The sequence below is a fragment of the Bufo bufo genome, unplaced genomic scaffold (assembly GCF_905171765.1).
Source record: "Bufo bufo unplaced genomic scaffold, aBufBuf1.1, whole genome shotgun sequence".
Taxonomy (NCBI): domain Eukaryota; kingdom Metazoa; phylum Chordata; class Amphibia; order Anura; family Bufonidae; genus Bufo; species Bufo bufo.
Window position 1 is genome coordinate 1 of NW_024400468.1, and position 23,330 is coordinate 23,330.

The following is a 23,330-nucleotide window of genomic DNA, read 5'->3' on the forward strand; positions in this document are numbered from 1 at the left end:
CCGGGAGTAGTGAGAATTTTGTACGTTTTAGAGAGGCCTGCAAACTCCATTTTCGCCTTCTTCCCCATTCTTCCGGTGATGAAGAACGAAGGGTGGGCATCATTATATCGCTGCTCAGGGGTAATGCTCAGTCCTGGGCCTTTTCGCTGCCGGAGGGGGCACGGCCCCTCCGTTCAGTGGATGAATTCTTTTTAGCCCTGGGTCAGATATATGATGATCCGGATCGTATTGCTCTGGCTGAGTCTAAACTTCGTCTGTTATGCCAGGGTAAACAATCCGCAGAGATATACTGCTCAGAATTTCGGAGATGGGCAGCAGATACGGGTTGGAATGATGCTGCACTCCGAAGTCAATTTTGTTATGGTCTTTCTGAGGGATTGAAAGATGCATTTGCCTTTCATGAAAGACCTACCTCCTTGAATTCTGCTATGTCTCAGGCTGTTCGTATTGACAGGCGTCTTAGAGAAAGAGGAGAGATCTCTCCTTCTTATCATGCTCAGTCCCGGGACAGTGCAGCGGTCTCATTCTGTGCACAGGGGTCTCAGTCGCTGTCAGCCCCTTCTGAGCAGGAGCCCATGCAGCTGGGGTTGATTGCCTCTGACAATAGAGGATTCAGCCCGCAGGGGAGGGTTTGCTTTTGTTGTGGAGGTATAAATCATCTGGCAAATGTTTGTCCCTCTAGGAGATTCAGGCAGTTTTCTGGGAGTAATAAAGAGACAAAAAGGAAGAAATCTTTTAAGAATATTCCGTCTGTTACTATTGGCAGGGTTGAGGCGGAAATTGAAGAATTGTCTTTTGCTTGTAGTTCCCGTTTTGTCCTGCCTGCTAGGGTGGCGCTAGAGAGCAAGAGCATTTTTTGTGAGATTTTTGTGGATAGTGGAGCAGCTGTCAACCTCATTGATAACCAATTTGCAATAACTCATGGTTTCCAGGTTTGCACTTTGCGAAAAAATATTCCTGTTTTTTCTATTGATTCAGCTCCACTTTCTCAGAAATCATTAAAGGGCATAGTTCACAATATCCGTTTAATTGTGAATGATACTCATGTTGAGGATGTGTCATGTTTCGTCCTTAGCGGTTTGCCTACTCCTCTAGTGTTGGGGCTACCCTGGCTCTCTAAACATAACCCCACCATTGATTGGCAAGCGAGGCAAATAAATGGTTGGAGTAACTTTTGCAGAGAGAATTGCCTCATAACATCTATTTCTGAGGTTTCTACTAAAACTGTACCACCTTTCCTCTCTGAATTTTTGGATGTTTTCTCTGAGAGTGGAGTTCAGGATTTGCCTCCGCACAGGGAGTATGATTGCCCTATTGATCTCATCCCAGGTGCCAAGCTGCCTAAATCTCGTTTATACAATCTTTCTCAACCTGAGAGGGTCGCGATGCGTGCTTATATCTCTGAGAGTCTGAGAAAAGGACACATACGACCCTCAAAGTCACCTGTTGCCGCTGGTTTTTTCTTTGTTAAGAAAAAAGATGGTTCTTTAAGACCTTGTCTGGATTTCAGGGAGCTGAACAGTATCACTATTCGTGATCCGTATCCGCTTCCTTTAATCCCAGATTTGTTTAACCAGGTTGTTGGGGCGAAAGTCTTTTCCAAATTAGACCTAAGAGGGGCATACAACCTGGTTAGGGTCAGAGAAGGAGACGAATGGAAGACGGCTTTCAATACCCCTGAGGGCCATTTTGAGAATTTAGTTATGCCTTTTGGTTTGATGAATGCCCCAGCCGTTTTTCAGCATTTCGTCAACAGCATTTTTTATCATTTAATGGGAAAATTTGTATTAGTGTATTTGGATGACATTTTGATTTTTTCTCCTGATTTCAAAACTCATAAGGAACACTTACGTCAGGTCTTGCTCATCCTGCGGGAGAATAAATTATACGCGAAACTGGAAAAATGTGTGTTTGCGGTTCCAGAGATCCAATTTCTGGGGTTTCTTGTCTCCGCTTCTGGTTTTCGCATGGACCCCGAGAAGGTCCGCGCTGTGCTTGAGTGGGAGCTTCCTGAGAATCAGAAGGCGCTGATGCGTTTTTTGGGCTTTGCTAATTATTACAGGAAATTTATTTTGAATTATTCCTCTGTTGTTAAACCACTCACGGATATGACCAGAAAGGGGGTAGATTTTTCTTCCTGGTCGGTGGAGGCGCGTAAGGCCTTTTCTGATATCAAGGAGAGTTTTGCTTCCGCTCCCATCCTAGTACAACCTGATGTTTCCTTACCCTTCATAGTTGAGGTTGATGCTTCTGAGGTAGGGGTGGGGGCGGTCTTGTCTCAGGGTTCCTCTCCTGCCAAATGGCAACCGTGTGCCTTTTTCTCAAAGAAGCTCTCCTCCGCAGAGAGAAATTATGATGTGGGAGATAGGGAATTGTTGGCCATCAAGTTGGCTTTTGAGGAATGGCGCCATTGGCTAGAGGGAGCCAGACACCCTATTACCGTGTTTACTGACCATAAAAATCTGGCCTACTTGGAGTCAGCCAAGCGTCTGAACCCGAGACAGGCCAGATGGTCTTTGTTCTTTTCAAGGTTTAATTTTGTTGTTACGTTCCGCCCGGGGGTTAAGAATGTGAAGGCAGATGCCCTGTCACGTTGTTTCCCGGGAGGTGGGAATTTTGAAGACCCGGGTCCCATTTTAGCTGAAGGTGTGGTGGTCTCTGCTCTTTTTCCTGAATTGGAGGCAGAGGTGCAGGCAGCCCAGTCAGAAGCTCCTGATCTTTGTCCTCCTGGGAGGTTGTTTGTGCCTCTCGCTTTGAGACACAAGATTTTTAAAGAACACCATGATACGGTCCTTGCTGGGCACCCGGGGACAAGAGCCACACTGGATCTCATTGCTCGGAGATTCTGGTGGCCTGCGCTTCGTAAGTCGGTTGAGGGTTTTGTGGCAGCTTGCGAGACTTGCGCTCGTGCCAAGGTCCCTCACTCACGGCCATCAGGTCCTCTCCTTCCTTTGCCCATTCCTTCCCGTCCATGGACTTCATAACGGACTTGCCTCGTTCCTCGGGGAAGTCTGTGATTCTGGTGGTGGTGGACCGTTTTAGCAAAATGGTGCACTTTATCCCTTTTCCCGGTTTGCCCAATGCTAAGACGCTGGCGCAGGCATTTGTTGACCACATTGTCAAATTGCATGGGATTCCTTCTGACATAGTCTCTGATAGGGGCACGCAGTTTGTTTCCAGATTCTGGAAGGCTTTCTGTTCTCGCTTGGGGGTTCGCTTGTCATTCTCTTCTGCTTTCCATCCGCAGTCGAATGGCCAGACAGAGCGTGTCAATCAGAATCTGGAGACATATCTGCGCTGTTTTGTGGCGGAGAATCAGGAGGATTGGTGTTCATTTTTGTCCCTTGCTGAGTTTGCTTTAAATAACCGTCGTCAGGAGTCCTCTGATAAGTCACCATTTTTTGGTGCATATGGGTTTCATCCGCAGTTTGGGACTTTCTCTGGAGAGGGCTCTTCTGGTTTGCCTGATGAGGACAGATTCTCCTCGTCTTTGTCATCTATTTGGCAAAATATTCAGGATAATCTAAAGAATATGAGTGAGAGATATAAGCGTGTGGCGGATAAGAGACGTATGCCTGGTCCGGACCTGAATGTTGGTGATTTGGTGTGGCTGTCTACCAAGAATATCAAATTGAAGGTTCCCTCCTGGAAGTTGGGTCCTAGGTTTATTGGGCCTTACAAGATCCTGTCTGTCATCAATCCTGTTGCCTACCGTCTTGATCTTCCTCAGACTTGGAAGATCCATAATGTTTTCCATAAGTCCTTATTGAAACCTTATGTTCAACCTATTGTACCCTCACCTTTGCCTCCTCCTCCGATTATGGTTGATGGGAATCTTGAATTTCAGGTCTCTAGGATTGTGGATTCTCGTCTTGTCCGCGGTTCCCTCCAGTACCTCGTTCATTGGGAGGGTTATGGTCCTGAGGAGAGGATGTGGCTCCCAGTGACGGACATTAAGGCCTCTCGCCTCATCAGGGCTTTCCATAGGTCCCATCCTGAGAAGGTGGGCCCTGAGTGTCCGGAGTCCACTCCTAGAGGGAGGGGTACTGTCACAACTAGACAGCTGAGAAGCTTTGACAGGAGTCGTTCAGATCCTCCCCCTTGAGTTTCTTTGTTTTGGTTTCTGTTTCTCACCTTGTTAGGCTATCTCAGCTGTCATGCAGTCAGACTCATTACCTCCCTTTATATTCTCCCCCATAAGGTAGTTGGGTGTGGCTGATACAACTTCCTGGAATGAGTGTGCATGCTGTCTTCAGCTCTCAGCTCCCAACTACCAGTTCTCAGTTCGTCTGCAGATAAGTGTTGTTTTAGTATTTATGATTTTCTGTTGTCTGGATCCAGGTGACCCTGACTCCCTCCGTGTCTGTGTAGGGAGCCGGTGGTCGTGTCCCCTCACTATTGTAGGGCCTTCAGGTTCAGATAGCCGAGGTACGTGGATATGCGCCCATTCACCTTTAGAGTGGTCGCATAGGCTGAGCAATAAGGGAGAGCGGCAGGTCGATTGCAGGGGTCTCCCTTTTTGTTCCTTAGTTGTGGATCCAGTGAGTCATCGTATGTTATTTGTATCATCTTGTTTCCTGTACACCATCCGTGACAAAAGAACTAATTTAAGTTACTGACAAATAGTATAAATTCATTAAATAGGGTAAGTTTTTTTTTCACATTTCATTGAAGGATATTCCTATATTCAACAAGTATGGAACCTCTCCATTCACTTCCATGGTAAAAGTGAATGGACAACTGGAGGTTACAAGGTCGTCCTTTGCAATCAACTGAGGTCCCAGAGGCAGGACCTGAGATTAGTAATTTATGCCATATTCAGTAGATGCCTACAATATACTTTGTTCACTCAAACTGTATGAACGAAATCTTAGATTATTTAAAATTAGAGGAATTTCAAATTATAGCCTACACTCATAACTTTTGTCTTGGCAATTCTTCTCTCACCTGGAACCATATGATTTCTCCAAGTTCCTTACGATTTTGTACAATAGCCCATATGAGAAGATCCCTCACTGGATCCATTGTACAGGATGATTTTCCTTGAGATTTTTTGTGGAAAGAACGAAGGGTGACTTTTTGTACCTGGAATAAAGGAGAAAAACACATTTAGGCACACAATCAATTTGTCATCATCTCAAAATAGATTGTAAAACTTGAGATTGTTTTAGTTAATAAGAAACAACATAATAGACAACTCCAGAAAAAGAAGTGGCATACAAACAGTTAAATAAAAACATCCTAATAATAATAATAATAACAACAATAATAAAAATATAATAACGACCTACATTTATTTTGATGTGTGGGACTGCTAAACAAAGTCTTGGTCGTTCTATACTCTTGGGCTTTGGATAAAGGTGTTTTGTGAAGTCACCTAAGAGCTCTCGCAGAACTTGAGACACATGGTAAAGACAAAGTTTTGATGACTTCAGGAATTCTAAGCGAAACCTTTCATCCTCAATAACTTTTGCCAGTTTACTATGGAATAAACAGGAAGGGTCTGTGTTGTTGTACAGATGAATTAGATTTTCCTGTGTAGCATATTCTTCAAGACGCACACCATGCTCCAGAAACAGCTTTACAAACGCAGGTTTATTGCCAATCAACGCAGCTGTCATGACTGGATGAAGATCAGAGGGCTGTAAAGCACAAAAAAAGTTACTACTGGAAAAAAAAAAAATAACCTGACATAAGTAATTAACCTACTGCCTTATCTACAAATTTTAATGTTAAAGGGGCTATCCGAGTTATTATTCTTTTTGTTCTTTCTATGTTCCTAACTAAGCAAATGTAACAGCTTTCCAATTAACTCACTTTATCTCCAGTGGCTGGTGTCTCAGATTTCACTGAGGGTCACATGACCTGTGATGTCAGCTTCTCTACCTGCTCTGATAAAGGTCGTTTACAAGCCTGTAAACGAGACGTCACTGTGCTGGCCACCACCCCCCTTCACTGCCGTCTGCTCTCTCCTAGGATTCTTAAACCCTTCAGCTGCACAGACTGGGTAGCTGCAGCAGTGACAATTCTGGACACAGGATCTGACAGACTAGAGAGAGCATTGCACAAGAAGGTAGGGGGAAGATCCTGTGTGTATTAGCAGTGTCATTATACAGGTGGGACTTGTAGTTTTACACTTACAAGTTGCTGTTGATTCTCCCAGCACTCAGGGCAGCTCTTGTATCCACTCCCTTAGCAGTGTCATTATACAGCTTGGACTTGTAGTCCTACACATACAACATGCTGCTGATTCTCCCAGCAGGCACACATGTCACTCAGAGCAGCTCTTGTATCCACTCCCTTAGCAGAGCAGGGGGAGGGGCAGAGGTTGTTTTTATTGCATGTAAACAAAGGGAAGGAAAAGAACCAGGGAAATGAGGAAATATATATATATTATTTTTGCATAAAACTTGCTTAACTTAGTTATATATTGCTGCCCATCAGATTTTCAGTGCTATATTTTTTTTTTTCATAACCCCTTTAACAGAACACCTAACAGCATGTCACTATATTTATATTGAGATCTTGAAAATGAAAAATGTTTTTTCATTGCGTCTCATACCTTCCATTGATGATCATCTGTGAAAATTTCACTTCTTGCAATGTCAACTCTGTTCCATGCCACTGCCAGCTTTAATTGATGGTCCCAGTCTCCATGTCCTTGTTGGTCATGACTTAGTGATGCTACAGAAAAAAAAGAATTTTAGAAAATAAGCTAAAAAGTAATGAATGCAGTATGCAGGGGCGGGCTGGGCCGGGGGACAGGGAGGCAATTGCCCCCCAGGCCGCCCTAAAAAAAATTTTTTTTATTCCTCAGGGCCGCACCGCCGATCACCACAGGCGGCGCGGCCCTGGATGTAATTGCGGCGGGCAGTAGGAGATCAGCGCTTCCATTGTGGAAGCGCTCATCTCCATATTCTTCTGTATTGCCTCAGGACAGCGATACAGATGGCTGTGCTGTGGGGCAGGGGAGGGAGAGGAGTGTCTCTCCCCTGTTCTTCTGATAGGCCGCAGGCACTAATGTTTGCAGCCTATCAGAGGCCGGCTCAGGCAGAGCAATGACGTCATTATCATCGTGCAGCCTGAGCCGGGCAGCACACCGCAGGGACACAGGCCGGAAGACGCCTGCATCACATCACTGCTGATGGAGGTAAGTATTAGTGTTTTGTTTTTCTTTGCGGGGGGAGCTGTCACTATGGCTATGCTGGGGAGCTGGCACTATGGGGGGGAGCTGGCACTATGGGGGGAGCTGGCACTATGGGGGGAGCTGGCATTATGGCTATGAGGGAGCTGGCACTATGGGGGGAGCTGGCACTATGGGAGGAGCTGTCACTATGGCTATGAGGGAGCTGGCACTATGAGGGAGCTGGCACTATAGGGGGAGCTGGCACTATAGGGGGAGCTGGCACTATAGGGGGGGAGCTGGCACTATGGGGGGGGAGCTGGCACTATGGGGGGGCACTATGGGGGCATTTCTTACTGGAACATTATGGGGGGCACCATGGGGGAGAGGAGCACTATGGGGGTATCTGGGGGCTCTAAAGTTTTTTTTTTAAATTATTGGCACATTATGGGGGCACTATAGAGGAGAGCGGCACTATGGGGCATCTGGTGTTACTATAGGGGCATTATTTGGGGGCACTATGGGGAAGTGGGGGCTCTAAAGGGCCCTTTTGTATTTGCACATTATGGGGGGCACTATGGCATTTGGTGGCACTAAGGGGACATTTTTACTGGCACATAATGGGAGGCACTATAGGGGAGAGCGGCACTATGGGGCATATTTTACTGGCACATTGTGGGGGAAAGGAGCACTATTGGGGCATATGGTGGGGGCACTAAGAAGGGGCATTTTTTTTCTGGCATATTATGGGGGTCACTATGGGGAAGGGGGAGAGGAGCACTATGAGGGCATTTACTGGGGCACTATATAGGGGTATTTTATACTGGCATACATTATGGGGACATTAGCTCAACTGCGGGGACTAAGCGTACTGTCATATTATAGGGAGAATTAGTACTATTAGGGGGTATTATGGGGAGCTTTACTACTACTGGGGGCTATGAGGAACATGATTACTAGGGCACTATAGGGACATTATTACTACTACAGGGAGTGCAGAATTATTAGGCAAGTTGTATTTTTGAGGATTAATTTTATTATTGAACAACAACCATGTTCTCAATGAACCCAAAAAACTCATTAATATCAAAGCTGAATATTTTTGGAAGTAGTTTTTAGTTTGTTTTTAGTTTTAGCTATTTTAGGGGGATATCTGTGTGTGCAGGTGACTATTACTGTGCATAATTATTAGGCAACTTAACAAAAAACAAATATATACCCATTTCAATTATTTATTTTTACCAGTGAAACCAATATAACATCTCAACATTCACAAATATACATTTCTGACATTCAAAAACAAAACAAAAACAAATCAGTGACCAATATAGCCACCTTTCTTTGCAAGGACACTCAAAAGCCTGCCATCCATGGATTCTGTCAGTGTTTTGATCTGTTCACCATCAACATTGCGTGCAGCAGCAACCACAGCCTCCCAGACACTGTTCAGAGAGGTGTACTGTTTTCCCTCCTTATAAATCTCACATTTGATGATGGACCACAGGTTCTCAATGGGGTTCAGATCAGGTGAACAAGGAGGCCATGTCATTAGATTTTCTTCTTTTATACCCTTTCTTGCCAGCCACGCTGTGGACTACTTGGACGCGTGTGATGGAGCATTGCCCTGCATGAAAATCATGTTTTTCTTGAAGGATGCAGACTTCTTCCTGTACCACTGCTTAAAGAAGGTGTCTTCCAGAAACTGGCAGTAGGACTGGGAGTTGAGCTTGACTCCATCCTCAACCCGAAAAGGCCCCACAAGCTCATCTTTGATGATACCAGCCCAAACCAGTACTCCACCTCCACCTTGCTGGCGTCTGAGTCGGACTGGAGCTCTCTGCCCTTTACCAATCCAGCCACGGGCCCATCCATCTGGCCCATCAAGACTCACTCTCATTTCATCAGTCCATAAAACCTTAGAAAAATCAGTCTTGAGATATTTCTTGGCCCAGTCTTGACGTTTCAGCTTGTGTGTCTTGTTCAGTGGTGGTCGTCTTTCAGCCTTTCTTACCTTGGCCATGTCTCTCAGTATTGCACACCTTGTGCTTTTGGGCATTCCAGTGATGTTGCAGCTCTGAAATATGGCCAAACTGGTGGCAAGTGGCATCTTGGCAGCTGCACGCTTGACTTTTCTCAGTTCATGGGCAGTTATTTTGCGCCTTGGTTTTTCCACATGCTTCTTGCGACCCTGTTGACTATTTTGAATGAAACGCTTGATTGTTCGATGATCACGCTTCAGAAGCTTTGCAATTTTAAAAGTGCTGCATCCCTCTGCAAGATATCTCACTATTTTTGACTTTTCTGAGCCTGTCAAGTCCTTCTTTTGACCCATTTTGCCAAAGGAAAGGAAGTTGCCTAATAATTATGCACACCTAATATAGGGTGTTGATGTCATTAGACCACACCCCTTCTCATTACAGAGATGCACATCACCTAATATGCTTAATTGGTAGTAGGCTTTCGAGCCTATACAGCTTGGAGTAAGACAACATGCATAAAGAGGATGATGTGGTCAAAATACTCATTTGCCTAATAATTCTGCACGCAGTGTAAGTGTGCTCTGGCAGAGAATAGAGTTGAGCGAACACCTAGATGTTCGGGTTCGAGAAGTTCGGCCGAACTTCCCGGAAATGTTCGGGTTCGGGATCCGAACCCGACAGGAACTTCGTCCCGAACCCGAACCCCATTGAAGTCAATGGGGACCCGAACTTTTCGGCACTAAAAAGGCTGTAAAACAGCCCAGGAAAGGGATAGAGGGCTGCAAAAGGCAGCAAAATGTAGTTAAATCCCCTGCAAACAAATAGGGAAAGGGAAATGAATTAAAATTAAAATAAAATAAATAAAAATTAACCAATATCAATTGGAGAGAGGTCCCATAGCAGAGAATCAGGCTTCATGTCAGCAGAGAATCAGTCTTCATGTCATAGCAGAGAATCAGGCTTCACGTCAGCCAAAACTGGAACAGTCCATTGTCAGATATTTAGGCCCCGGCACCCAGAAAGAGGAGAGAGGTCCCATAGCAGAGAATCATGCTTCATGTCACCCAACAGTGGAACAGGCCACTGTCAGATATTTTTAGGCCCCGGCACCCAGACAGAGGAGAGGTTCATTCAACTTTGGGTTGCCCCGCAATATAATGGTAAAATGAAAATAAAAATAGGATTAAATGAGGAAGTGCCCTGGAGTACAAGAATATATTGTTAAGGGGAGGTAGTTAATGTCTAATCTGCACAAGGGATGGACAGGTCCTGTGGGATCCATGCCTGGTTCATTTTTATGAACGTCAGCTTGTCCACATTGGCTGTAGACAGGCGGCTGCGTTTGTCTGTAATGACGCCCCCTGCCGTGCTGAATACACGTTCAGACAAAACGGCACCTCCAAGGCATAAAAGGCTAGCTCTGGCCACGTGGACAATTTGGAGACCCAGAAGTTGAATGGGGCCGAACCATCAGTCAGTACGTGGAGGGGTGTGCACACATACTGTTCCACCATGTTAGTGAAATGTTGCCTCCTGCTAACACGTGCCGTATCAGGTGGTGGTGCAGTTAGCTGTGGCGTGTTGACAATACTTTTCCACATCTCTGCCATGCTAACCCTGCCCTCAGAGGAGCTGGCCGTGACACAGCTGCGTTGGCGACCTCTTGCTCCTCCTCTGCCTTTGCCTTGGGCTTCCACTTGTTCCCCTGTGACATTTGGGAATGCTCTCAGTAGCACGTCTACCAACGTGCGCTTGTACTCGCGCATCTTCCTATCACGTTCCAGTGCAGGAAGTAAGGTGGGCACATTGTCTTTGTACCGGGGATCCAGCAGGGTGGCAACCCAGTAGTCCGCACATGTTAAAATGTGGGCAACTCTGCTGTCATTGCGCAGGCACTGCAGCATGTAGTCGCTCATGTGTGCCAGGCTGCCCAGAGGTAAGGACAAGCTGTCCTCTGTGGGAGGCGTATCGTCATCGTCCTGCGTTTCCCCCCAGCCACGCACCAGTGATGGGCCCGAGCTGCGTTGGGTGCCACCCCGCTGTGAACATGCTTCATCCTCATCCTCCTCCACCTCCTCCTCATCCTCGTCCTCCTCGTCCTCCAGTAGTGGGCCCTGTCTGGCCACATTTGTACCTGGCCTCTGCTGTTGCAAAAAACCTCCCTCTGAGTCACTTCTAAGAGACTGGCCTGAAAGTGCTAAAAATGACCCCTCTTCCTCCTCCTCCTCCTCCTGGGCCAACTCAGCAACCTCAGCAGTGGTTGCTCACCGGCCGCAACCACTCGTCGGTCTGTTGTTCTATACCCCGCCACAACTCCTGTGCGGTGTGGGGCCTGTCCCCCAAACATATGAGTTTCAGAATGGCCTGCTGACCTTTACCTCGGGCTGTGCTGAAGTTGGTGGTGAAGGTGTGTGGATGACTGGATGAGCAGGTGGAAGAAGAGGAGGAGGAAGCCGAGTAGGAGGAGGAGGCAACAGGAGGCAAAGAATGTTGCCCAGCCGCCACTACATTTACCCAGTGTGCAGTTAGGGAGATATAGCGTCCCTGGCCGTGCTTACTGGTCCACGTATCTGTGGTTAGGTGGACCTTGCCACAGATGGCGTTGTGCAGTGCACACTTGATTTTATCGGATACTTGGTTGTGCAGGGAAGGCACGGCTCTCTTGGAGAAGTAGTGGCGGCTGGGAACAACATACTGTGGGACAGCAAGCGACATGAGCTGTTTGAATCTGTCTGTGTCCACCAGCCTGAATGACAGCATTTCATAGGCCAGTAGTTTAGAAATGCTGGCATTCAGGGCCAGGGATCAAGGGTGGCTAGGTGGGAATTTACGCTTTCTCTCAAATGTTTGTGAGATTAAGAGCTGAACGCTGCCGTGTGACATGGTTGAGATGCTTGGTGACGGAGGTGCTGGTGTTGGTGGTACATCCTCTGTTTGCTGGGCGGCAGGTGCCAACGTTCCTCCAGAGGCGGAGGAAGAGGCCGAGGCGGCGGCAGCAGCAGAAGAGGTAGAAGGGGGAGCCTGAGTGAGTTCCTTGTTTTTAAGGTGTTTACTCCACTGCAGTTCATGCTTTGCATGCAGGTGCCTGGTCATGCAGGTTGTGCTAAGGTTCAGAACGTTAATGCCTCGCTTCAGGCTCTGATGGCACAGCGTGCAAACCACTCGGGTCTTGTCGTCAGCACATTGTTTGAAGAAGTGCCATGCCAGGGAACTCCTTAAAGCTGCCTTTGAAGTGCTCGGTCCCAGATGGCGGCGGTCAGTAGCAGGCGGAGTCTCTTGGCGGCGGGTGTTCTGCTTTTGCCCACTGCTCCCTCTTTTGCTACGCTGTTGACTCGGTCTCACCACTGCCTCTTCCTCCGAACTGTGAAAGTCAGTGGCACGACCTTCATTCCATGTGGGGTCTAGGACCTCATCGTTCCCTGCATCGTCTTCCACCCAGTCTTCCTCCCTGACCTCCTGTTCAGTCTGCACACTGCAGAAAGACGCAGCAGTTGGCACCTGTGTTTCGTCATCATCAGAGACGTGCTGAGGTGGTATTCCCATGTCCTCATCATCAGGAAACATAAGTGGTTGTGCGTCAGTGCATTCTATGTCTTCCACCGCTGGGGAAGGGCTAGGTGGATGCCCTTGGGAAACCCTGCCAGCAGAGTCTTCAAACAGCATAAGAGACTGCTGCATAACTTGAGGCTCAGACAGTTTCCCTGATATGCATGGGGGTGATGTGACAGACTGATGGGCTTGGTTTTCAGGCGCCATCTTTGCGCTTTCTGCAGAAGACTGGGTGGGAGATAATGTGAACGTGCTGGATCCACTGTAGGCCACCCAATTGACTAATGCCTGTACCTGCTCAGGCCTTACCATCCTTAGAACGGCATTGGGCTCCACAAAATATCGCTGTAAATTCTGGCGGCTACTGGGACCTGAGGTAGTTGGTTCACTGCGACATGTGGCTGTGGCAGAACGGCCACGTCCTCTCCCAGCACCAGAGGGTCCACTAACACCACCACGACCATGTCCGCGTCCCTTACTAGATGTTTTCCTCATTTTTACTGTTCACCACAATAATAAAAAAATTATTTGGCCCAATGTATTGAATTCAAATTCAGGCCTTTTTTTACAGACACCTAACACTATCTGGCTATCTATTTAGGTACCGTATTACACTAATACAGGCACAGCAATAATGACAGATTTAGTTGAATATAAATTGTAGGCCTAGTATTTAGGCCCTGGATGACAGGTATACGTTTACGGACAGAATTAAACTTGGAAATGCACGGTAGCGTGTGAAGTTATTGAGGATGACACTATCCGCACCTTAAATCTAATATACCCTTTTATGGATCGATTTAAACTTGGCCTGATACAGCAGAAACCACTGTTTTAGGGAATTGCTAACTTGGGAATTGTATTTCAACCCAGAACAAAAATATATCCTTTGCCAGACAGCAGACAGTATTACAATTGGCTTGCCACAGCTGAAACACCAGATTTAGGGTACTGCTATTTTGGCAATTGTATATTTCACCCCTCAATAAAATAGCAAGCACAGCCAAGCCCCTGATGTAGGATATAGCAAAAAAATAACCACACTATTGATGGTTAAATGGACTTTGTGGCAGCTTGTGCTGGCGCACCACAAGACACAAAATGGCCGCCGATCACCCAAGAAAAAAGTGACATAAAAACGCTCTGGGCAGCCTAAAAACAGTGAGCAATTAAATAGCAGCAGTTCAATGATCCACAGCTGTAGATCGATCACTGAATTAAGTGTTTTTGCTGAGTTAATCACTGCCTAATCTCGCCCTAACAGCAGCTGCAACCTCTCCCTACACTGATCAGAGCAGAGTGACGTGCGGCGCTACGTGACTCCAGCTTAAATAGAGGCTGGGTCACATGCTGCACTGGCCAATCACAGCCATGCCAATAGTAGGCATGGCTGGGATGGCCTATTGGGGCAAGTAGTATGACGCTTGTTGATTGGCTGCTTTGCAGCCTTTCAAAAAGCGCCAAGAAAGCGACGAACACCGAACCCAGACTTTTACGAAAGTGTTCGGGTTCGGGTCCGTGTCACGGACACCCCAAAATTCGGTACGAATACAGTTCGGGTTCGCTCATCCCTAGCAGAGAATTATTTCTATTGGTGGGATTTTGGGGAGCACTGTTACTTTGGGGGCACCCTGGCACAGTATCAGCTTAGCACAATTATTTTTGGGGGACATTATCTTTATACTATTAGTGTCTGGGTGCAGTTATTTTTTATAGCACTGTGTGCCAATAATTGTTTAAGGGGGCACTATCTGTGTGGTAGTAGTTTTTCCAGGGGGACTGTTTCTGCAGTATAGTATTGGGGGCATAGAGGGCACAGTATTGGGGCACTATCTGTGTGGTAGCAGTATTTCCAGGGGACTGTTTCTGCAGTATAGTATTGGGGGCACTATCTGTATGGTAGTAGTATTTCCAGGGGGACTGTTTCTACAGTAAAGTATTGGGGGTGGCAGGAAAGGGTGTTCAGAAGATGTGAAGATAATGGAAATGTGGGAAACTAATGTCTGTTTCTCAATCTCTGCAGAGACGGGAGATGGCAGTAAAATCATCATGGCGGTCTGGTCTGAATGGAGAAGATAAAGAAAGAGAACGTCTACAACAAAGGTGACATCATATGATGTAAGAGGTATGTGGCGCTATGTAGGAGAGGAGATGCTCTGGCTCCTCCCCCTGCCATTTGCATAAAGAGGATTCAGAGCTGGGTGAGGATGGCGAAAGGGGGCAGCAGGCCACGGGCAGGTGGCAGATGGTGGGGGGAACCACAAGCCTTGAGCAGGATCTGGGGAGGGAGGAGCTTCCTGGCTGTAGCCTGCTGTTTATTGTATAATGTGAAGCAGGCAGTGCAGCCAGGACAGACCCTCCCCTCTCCGTATGATGTGTAGAGACAGGCCTCAACAATAGAATGTCAGCTGTACAGTGTTTGTTGGGAGTGACCTATTATATATAGGAGGGGCTTTTAAGAATGGGCGGGGCTAAAATGGGCCACTTGACTGGATTTGCCCCCCAGGACTAAGGCTGCCCCCCAGTATGTAATAGACCATCACTGAATACTGTATGTATTTCAGTGATCTGAATTATATCTAGTTAGGTTATTATACAGTTCTTTAGAGAAAGAGAGTATGCATTAGTAAAAATACTAAGCCAGTGTTGTCATCAAGGGGGACCAAAATAAGGAAGACAAGATAAAATTATTGCCTTTTAGCAAAGCCTGAAGAATAGCTACATCAATGTCTTGCTGGTCGTCCTTGTCTGCTTGAAATATGGTAAGTAACTGGCTGTGCCTCATAATGTCTTGTATCTGGTATTGAAAAAAGAAGAAAATAAGTAATAAATAATTATAATAAGTATAATCACCATCCACATACATTAATGCATGTTGGTCGACATACACACATGAACTCATTATTGCTAATCTTTTATATTTTTGTTATTAAAATAATAATTATATTTTAGCATACCTTTTTTGTCCATTCAACAATCATATGTTCAGTAAATGTATCAAAGGTGTCATGGAAAAGAGTGTGTAGTTTTTCCTGGACCAAAGAGATTGTGATTTTTGAAATAGGAAGTTGTGCAACTTGAGCAATGACATCAGCTACTCTTCCAGATCCCTCTACAATGACACATGGAGTGTTGTTGCAGATAGCATTGTAGATTGTCTGAAAAGAAAACAATAGAAATTAAATATATATTAGCAGGGCCATCTTTAATATTGATTGGACGTCCCTTGGCAAGAGGGAGAACACAAGTGCCGCTGCCGCATTCATTGGTCCATACTTTAACTAAATAGCAGGACATGTAGGGCATACATGGGGGATGTCCCTGCACTTACCCTCTTCAGGATACAGGGCGTACCGGTACGCCCTGATGTCCTGGTACTTAAAGGGCTTATCCCACTTCGCCTTTTCATACTTACCTGCTGCCACCGCGCCGTTCACTTCCTGGATTCTGGCTGGGGGCAGGCTTCATCTTGATTGAAGTCTTCTCCTGAACGGGCCGCACGCTGGACTGAATGCGCACGCTGCCGCGCATGCGCTATGTGACTTATTTCTGGCCAGTATAGTACAGAGCCGGCGTGCGCGTTCGCAGCTCTGTACTATTCTGGCCGGGAAGAAGTCACCGTCGCGCATGCGCGGCAGCGTGCGCGTTCAGGACAGCGAGCAGCCCGGCCGGGAGAAAAGAAGGAGTCTTCTGAGCAAGCGCGACTATCGGGATTCTGGAGAAGAGCGGTGGCCGTAACCAGGGGAGACCGAGTCACAACAATGAGGTAAGTGGGAATTAATTTTATCCTAAACGAAGGGAATTTGTTAATCAAGTATATTTACAAAAATGATCACTGTCAAATCATTAACTGATTTAACAGTGATCATTAAGATGGGATAACCCCTTTAAGGACACAGGGCGTACCGCTATGTCCTATGTTGTGTATTTACGATCACTGCCGCTCGGCGGGCGGTGACCGGAACCCGGTGCCTGCTCAAATCATTGAGCAGGCACCTTGGCTAAATGCGCGGGGGGGTCCCGTAACCCCCCCCATGTGGGCGATCGCTGCAAACCGCAGGTCAATTCAGACCTGCGGTTTGCGGCGGCGATTGGCGGTGCCATCGGGTCTCCATGCGGCTGTAGGGGGTACCCGAAGGCATGGAAGACAGCGCGATGCCTAAGGAAGGCATTGCGATGCCTTCCGGTGACGAGCCTGTGAGATCCAGCCTCCTGGATCTCACAGGCCGGAAGCTGAATGAGTAATACACACAGTATTACTCATACAGCCAATGCATTCCAATACAGAAGTATTGGAATGCATTGTAAAGGATTAGACCCCCAAAAGTTCAAGTCCCAAAGTGGGACAAAAAATAAAGTGAAAAAAAGTTGGAAAAAAAAAGTTTTCCCCCCAAAAAATTTAAAGTTTCAAGTAAAAATAAACAAAAAAGTCATTATCCCCAAATAAAGTTAAAAAAAATGGTAAAAACTAGGGGGAAAAAAATTATACATATTAGGTATCGCCGTGTCCGGCTCTATAAACATATCACATGGCCTAACCCCTCAGATGAACACCATAAAAAAATAATAATAAAAAAAATAAAAACTGTGCTAAATAAACCATTTTTTTGTCACCTTACATCACAAAAAGTACAACAGCAAGGGATCAAAAAGGCTTTTGCCCACCAAAATAGTACCAATCTAACCGTCACCTCATCCCGCAAAAAATGAGCCCCTACCTGAGACAATCGCCCAAAAAAAAAAAAAAATATGGCTCAGAATATGGAGACACTAAAACATTATTTTGTTTTAAAAAAGGTGTTATTGTGTAAAACTTACATAAATTTAAAAAAAGTATACATATTAGGTATCGCCGTATCCGTATTGACCGGCTCTATAAAAATATCACATTACCTAACCCCTCAGATGAACACAGTAAAAAATAAAAAATAAAAACTGTGCTAAATAAACAATTTTTTTGTCACCTTACATCACAAAAAGTGTAATAGCAAGCGATCAAAAAGTCATATGCACCCCAAAATAGTGCCAATCAAACCATCATCTCATCCTGCAAAAAATGAGTCCCTAAAAATTGAGTTTTTAAAAAATTATGAAAAATTTTAAGATTTACTTCTATACTTCTAAGCCTTGTAACATCCCCAAAAAATAAAATATCATTCCCAAAATGATTCAAACATGAAGTAGACATATGGGGAATGTAAAGTAATAACTATTTTTGGAGGTATTACTATGTATTATAGAAGTAGAGAAATTGAAACTTGGAAATTTAAATTTTTTTTACAAATTTTTGGTAAATTTGCTATTTTTTTATAAATAAAAATATTTTTTTTTTACTTCATTTTACCAGTGTCATGAAGTACAATATGTGATGAAAAAACAATCTCAGAATGGCCTGGATAAGTCAAAGCGTTTTAAAGTTATCACCACTTAAAGTGACACTGGTCAGATTTGCAAAAACACCCTTAAAGGGAACCTGTCATGTGGATATTTGATTATAATCTAACTAATTATATACAATCATTAACTACTAAAAAGTACCTTAGATGTATTCACTTACTGGTGTGACAGATGGTTATCTCATAATATACACACAAAGATGCCGCATGCTAATGAGCTGATTGGAGTCCAGCGTGACATCACTGAGTCCAGCGTATATTTAATTCAGAGCTATAGCCACTCCCCTGCCACCTGCTGCTGATTCCTATGGAAACAAACTGTCATTCAGCAGCAGGTGTGCGGGGAGAGTCAGGAGCTCATGAATATTTATGACTCATCATTATGAGCTGGAGCTTTTCAATACAAGATGTTGGCAGATTGACTGGGTCAATTAAAGGAAGTGACCCAGCATTTTGCTAAGCGAATCAGTCACTTATTTATGTTGCCCTTAGTTAGGACACCATAAAACTGGTGACAGGTTCCCTTTAATGACCAGACCACTTTTTACAATTCTGCACTACACTACTTTCACGGTTTATTGCTCGGTCATGCAACTTACCACCCAAATGAATTTTACCTCCTTTTCTTCTCACTAATAGAGCTTTCATTTGGTGGTATTGCTGCTGACATTTTTACTTTTTTTGTTATTAATCGAAATTTACCGAAATTTTAGCAAAAAAATGAAATTTTTCACTTTCAAATGAATTTTTCCAAAAAAACGACATCTATATATACATTTTTCTCAAAATTTATTGTTCTACATGTCTTTGATAAAAAGAAAATGTTTGGGTAAAAAAAAAAATTGTTTGGGTAAAAGTTATAGCGTTTACAAACTATGGTACAAAAATGTGAATTTCCGCTTTTTGAAGCAGCTCTGACTTTCTGAGCACCTGTCATGTTTCCTGAGGTTCTACAATGCCCAAACAGTAGAAAAACCCCACAAATAACCCCATTTTCGGAAAGTAGACACCCTAAGGTAATTCGCTGATGGGCATAGTGAGTTCATAGAACTTTTTATTTTTTGTCACAAATTAGCGGAAAATGATTTTTAAAAAAAAAAAAATTTTATTACAAAGTCTCATATTCCACTAACTTGTGACAAAAAATAAAAACTTCCATGAAATCACTATGCCCATCACGAAATACCTTGGGGTGTCTTCTTTCCAAAATAGGGTAACTTGTGGGGTAGTTATACTGCCCTGGCATTTTAGGGGCCCTAATGCGTGAGAAGTAGTTTGAAATCAAAATGTGTAAAAAATGCCCTGTGAAATCCTAAAGGTGCTCTTTGGAATGTGGGCCCCTTTGCCCACCTAGGCTGCAAAAAAGTGTCACACATCTGGTATCGCCGTACTCAGGAGAAGTTGGGCAATGTGTTTTGGGGTGTCTTTTTACATATACCCATGCTGGGTGAGAGAAATATCTCGGCAAAAGACAAACTTTTCCCATTTTTTTATACAAAGTTGGCATTTGACCGACATATTTATCTCACCCAGCATGGGTATATGTAAAATGACACCCCAAAACACATTGCCCAACTTCTCCTGAGTATGGCGATACCACATGTGTGACACTTTTTTGCAGCCTAGATGCGCAAAGGGGCCCAAATTCCTTTTAGGAGGGCATTTTTAGACATTTGGATCCCAGACTTCTTCTCACGCTTTAGGGCCCCTAAAATGCCAGGGCAGTATAAATACCCCACATGTGACCCTATTTTGGAAAGAAGACACCCCAAGGCATTCCATGAGGGGCATGGCGAGTTCATATAAGTTTTTTTTTTTTGCACAAGTTAGCGCAAATTGATTTTTTTTTGTTTTTTCTCACAAAGTCTCCCTTTCCGCTAACTTGTGACAAAAAATAAAATTTTACATGAACTCGCCATGCCCTTCACAAAATACCTTGAGGTGTCTTCTTTCCAAAATGGGGTCACATGTGGGGTATTTATACTGCCCTGGCATTTTAGGGGCCCTAAAGCGTGAGAAGAAGTCTGGAATATAAATGTCAAAATTTTTTTACGCATTTGGATTCTGTGAGGGGTATGGTGAGTTCATGTGAGATTTTATTTTTTGTCACAAGTTAGTGGAATATGAGACTTTGTAAGAAAAGAAAAAAAAAAAAAAATATATATATATATATATATATATATATATATATATCAATTTCCGCTAACTTGTGCCAAAAAATGTCTGAATGGAGCCTTACAGGGGGGTGATCAATGACAGGGGGGTGATCAGGGAGTCTATATGGGGTGATCACCACCCTGTCATTGATCACCCCCCTGTCATTGATCACCCCCCTGTAAGGCTCCATTCAGAGGTCCGTATGTGTTTTGCGGATCCACGGATCCATGGATCGGATCCGCAAAACACATACGGACGTCTGAATGGAGCCTTACAGGGGGATGATCAATGACAGGGGGGTGATCAGGGAGTCTATATGGGGTGATCAACACCCTGTCATTGATCACCCCCCTGTAAGGCTCCATTCAGAGGTCCGTATGTGTTTTGCGGATCCACGGATCGGATCCGCAAAACACATACGGACGTCTGAATGGAGCCTTACAGGTGGGTGATCAATGACAAGGGGGTGATCAATGACAGGGGGGTGATCAGGGAGTCTATATCGGGTGATCACCCCCCTGTAAAGCTCCATTCAGAGGTCCGTATATGTTTTGCGGATCCACGGATCGGATACGCAAAACACATACGGACGTCTGAATGGAGCCTTACAGGGGGGTGATCAATGATAGGGGGGTGATCAATGACAGAGGGGTGATCAGGGAGTCTATATGGGGTGATCACCACCCTGTCATTGATCACCCCCCTGTCATTGATCACCCCCCTGTAAGGCTCCATTCAGAGGTCCATATGTGTTTTGTGGATCCACGGATCGGATCCGCAAAACACATACAGACGTTAGAATTGAGCCTTACAGGTGGGTGATCAATGACAGGGGGGTGATCAATGACAGGGGGGTGATCAATGACAGGGGGGTGATCAGGGAGTCTATATGGGGTGATCACCCCCTGTAAGGCTCCATTCAGAGGTCCGTATGTGTTTTGCGGATCCACGGATCGGATCCGCAAAACACATATGGACGTCTGAATGGAGCCTTACAGGGGGGTGATCAATGACAGGGGGGTGATCAATGATAGGGGGGTGATCAGGGAGTTTATATGGGGTGATCCGCAAAACACATACGGACCTCTGAATGGAGCCAGCCTTACAGGGGGGTGATCAGGGAGTCTATATGGGCTATATGTCAATGATCACCCCCCTGTAAGGCTCCATTCAGACGTCCGTATGTGTTTTGCGGATCCATGGATCGGATCCGCAAAACACATACGGACGTCTGAATGGAGCCTTACAGGGGGGTGATCAATGACAGGGGGGTGATCACGGAGACTAATATGGGGTGATTAGGGGTTAATAAGTGTCAGGGGGGGTGTAGTGTAGTGGTGTTTGGTGCTACTTATTACAGAGCTGCCTGTGTCCTCTGGTGGTCGATCCAAGCAAAAGGGACCACCAGAGGACCAAGTAGCAGGTATATTAGACGCTGTTATCAAAACAGTGTCTAATATACCTTTTAGGGGTTTAAAAAATCGCATCTACAGCCTGCCAGCGAGCGATCGCCGCTGGCAGGCTACAGATCCACTCGCTTACCTTCGGTTCCTGTGTGCGCATGTTCACAGCGTCCACCCAGAATAACAGGGCCGCCGCCAGGACGCAATCCTGCGTACGGCGGTCCTGAGCTGGTTAAGGTGAAATATGGCCGTGTCCTTAAGGGGTTAATATTATTTCTGGTTTCTTCTCCCTGACTGTGATGCAGAACGTCACAGTCAGGGAGAAGGTGAGTTTTTTTTTTCTCCCTGGCTGTGACGTTCTGAGCTGAGATTGGACAGCGCTACAGCCAGAGAGAAGGAATGTCCACAGAAAAAAGCTGATGTCTCCTCCAAGGTGTTCTGATGTTTTTACTTAGCATACAGCATGGGAGAATGTAACGGGGTCCACAGCGGCACAATGGAGCGGCACCCAGAAATAATAGTAAGTTCAGGGACATCCCCTATGTATGCCCTACATGTCCTGCTACTTAGTGAATAAAGTATGGACCCATGGAAGTTCCTCCAGTGGCCAGTGGGACTCAAGAGACAGCTGCCTTGGGCTCCCCAGGGGCAACTGGGCCCGGGGCAGCTGTTTCTTTTGCCCCGCTTTAAAGACAGCCCTGTATATTAGCATAATCAATAATCAATTTCCATTCACAGAAGAGAAATACATATGTAAAACTGATACGTTAATAACAAATATTAGAGTACAGTATGTTTAAGCATAGACACAAAAACTGCACATGATTTACAGCAACTTACATCAAGTGTGCCTGGTCCTCCCTCTAGCACAACACAGATGATTGGAATTTTAATAGCAACTCCTAAAATTAGATGAGGAAAAAAATTGGACAAGCTGTTTAAAAACATGGCTGAAGTCATCATTTGCTTAACACATTCAATTTAGATAACATGTCTCATAAAGCATGTGTGTTAACTCTACTACATCTGTATGTGAATAGGCACCAATGCACCACCTGCAAACTTGAGAACAAGTGCTGCATAGGGACCTATTTACATACAGACTGTAAGTTATCTAAACATTCTCATTCTCTATACTTGTGACAAACTAACAATCATGGACACTAATGCTGAAATCAATATGTTTGGATTTTGGATTTGAGCAATGATAGTGGGTAACTACAATCCCTACAAGTGCATTTATGGACTCTAACAGAATATTACAAATAACAACATATTCCTAGGGCACATGCATCAAATTCAAGATCTGTGGGCCAAATCTGGCCCATCACATCATTTTATGTGGCCCGAGTGAGGTCCGGACGCCATAAAGAAATCAAGACTTGCTGACAATGTAGTACCACACCTCACCATCAATCTCATAGCTGTACATTCCCCTGGACTTGACCACTGCAAGATGCAAGACGCTTCCCTCACACACTAACGAATAAGCAATCTAGTGAGGATTCGCCAGTGAAGTGAAAATCTTGTGAGGCTTCTATAGACATTTGCTCTGTGATTGGCTTAACAGCTTCTAGAACTTTCTCCTCAGGCACCACAGAGAAGACGAGCAAGTTTCAGACTAGCTGCTGTTTCTGCTTTTTTCACAACAGTGGTAGGCCTCATGCACACGACCGTTGTGTGCATCCGCGGCCGTTGTTCCGTTTTCCGTTTTTTTCCGCGG

General features: G+C 45.2%; 1 protein-coding gene across 1 annotated transcript; it reads right to left on the reverse strand.

Annotated features, from left to right (window-relative positions):
• Window positions 1–4,947: 4,947 nt before the first annotated feature.
• Window positions 4,948–23,039, reverse strand: LOC120984283 (transient receptor potential cation channel subfamily M member 2-like; the record flags this gene model as incomplete). Its single annotated transcript, XM_040413325.1, has 7 exons — window positions 23,018–23,039; window positions 22,448–22,509; window positions 15,609–15,809; window positions 15,346–15,448; window positions 6,563–6,684; window positions 5,292–5,642; window positions 4,948–5,085 (listed from the first exon to the last, which is right to left on the reverse strand). Coding segments are annotated over exons 1-7 (999 nt in total), but the record flags the coding sequence as incomplete, so codon positions are not given.
• Window positions 23,040–23,330: the final 291 nt, after the last annotated feature.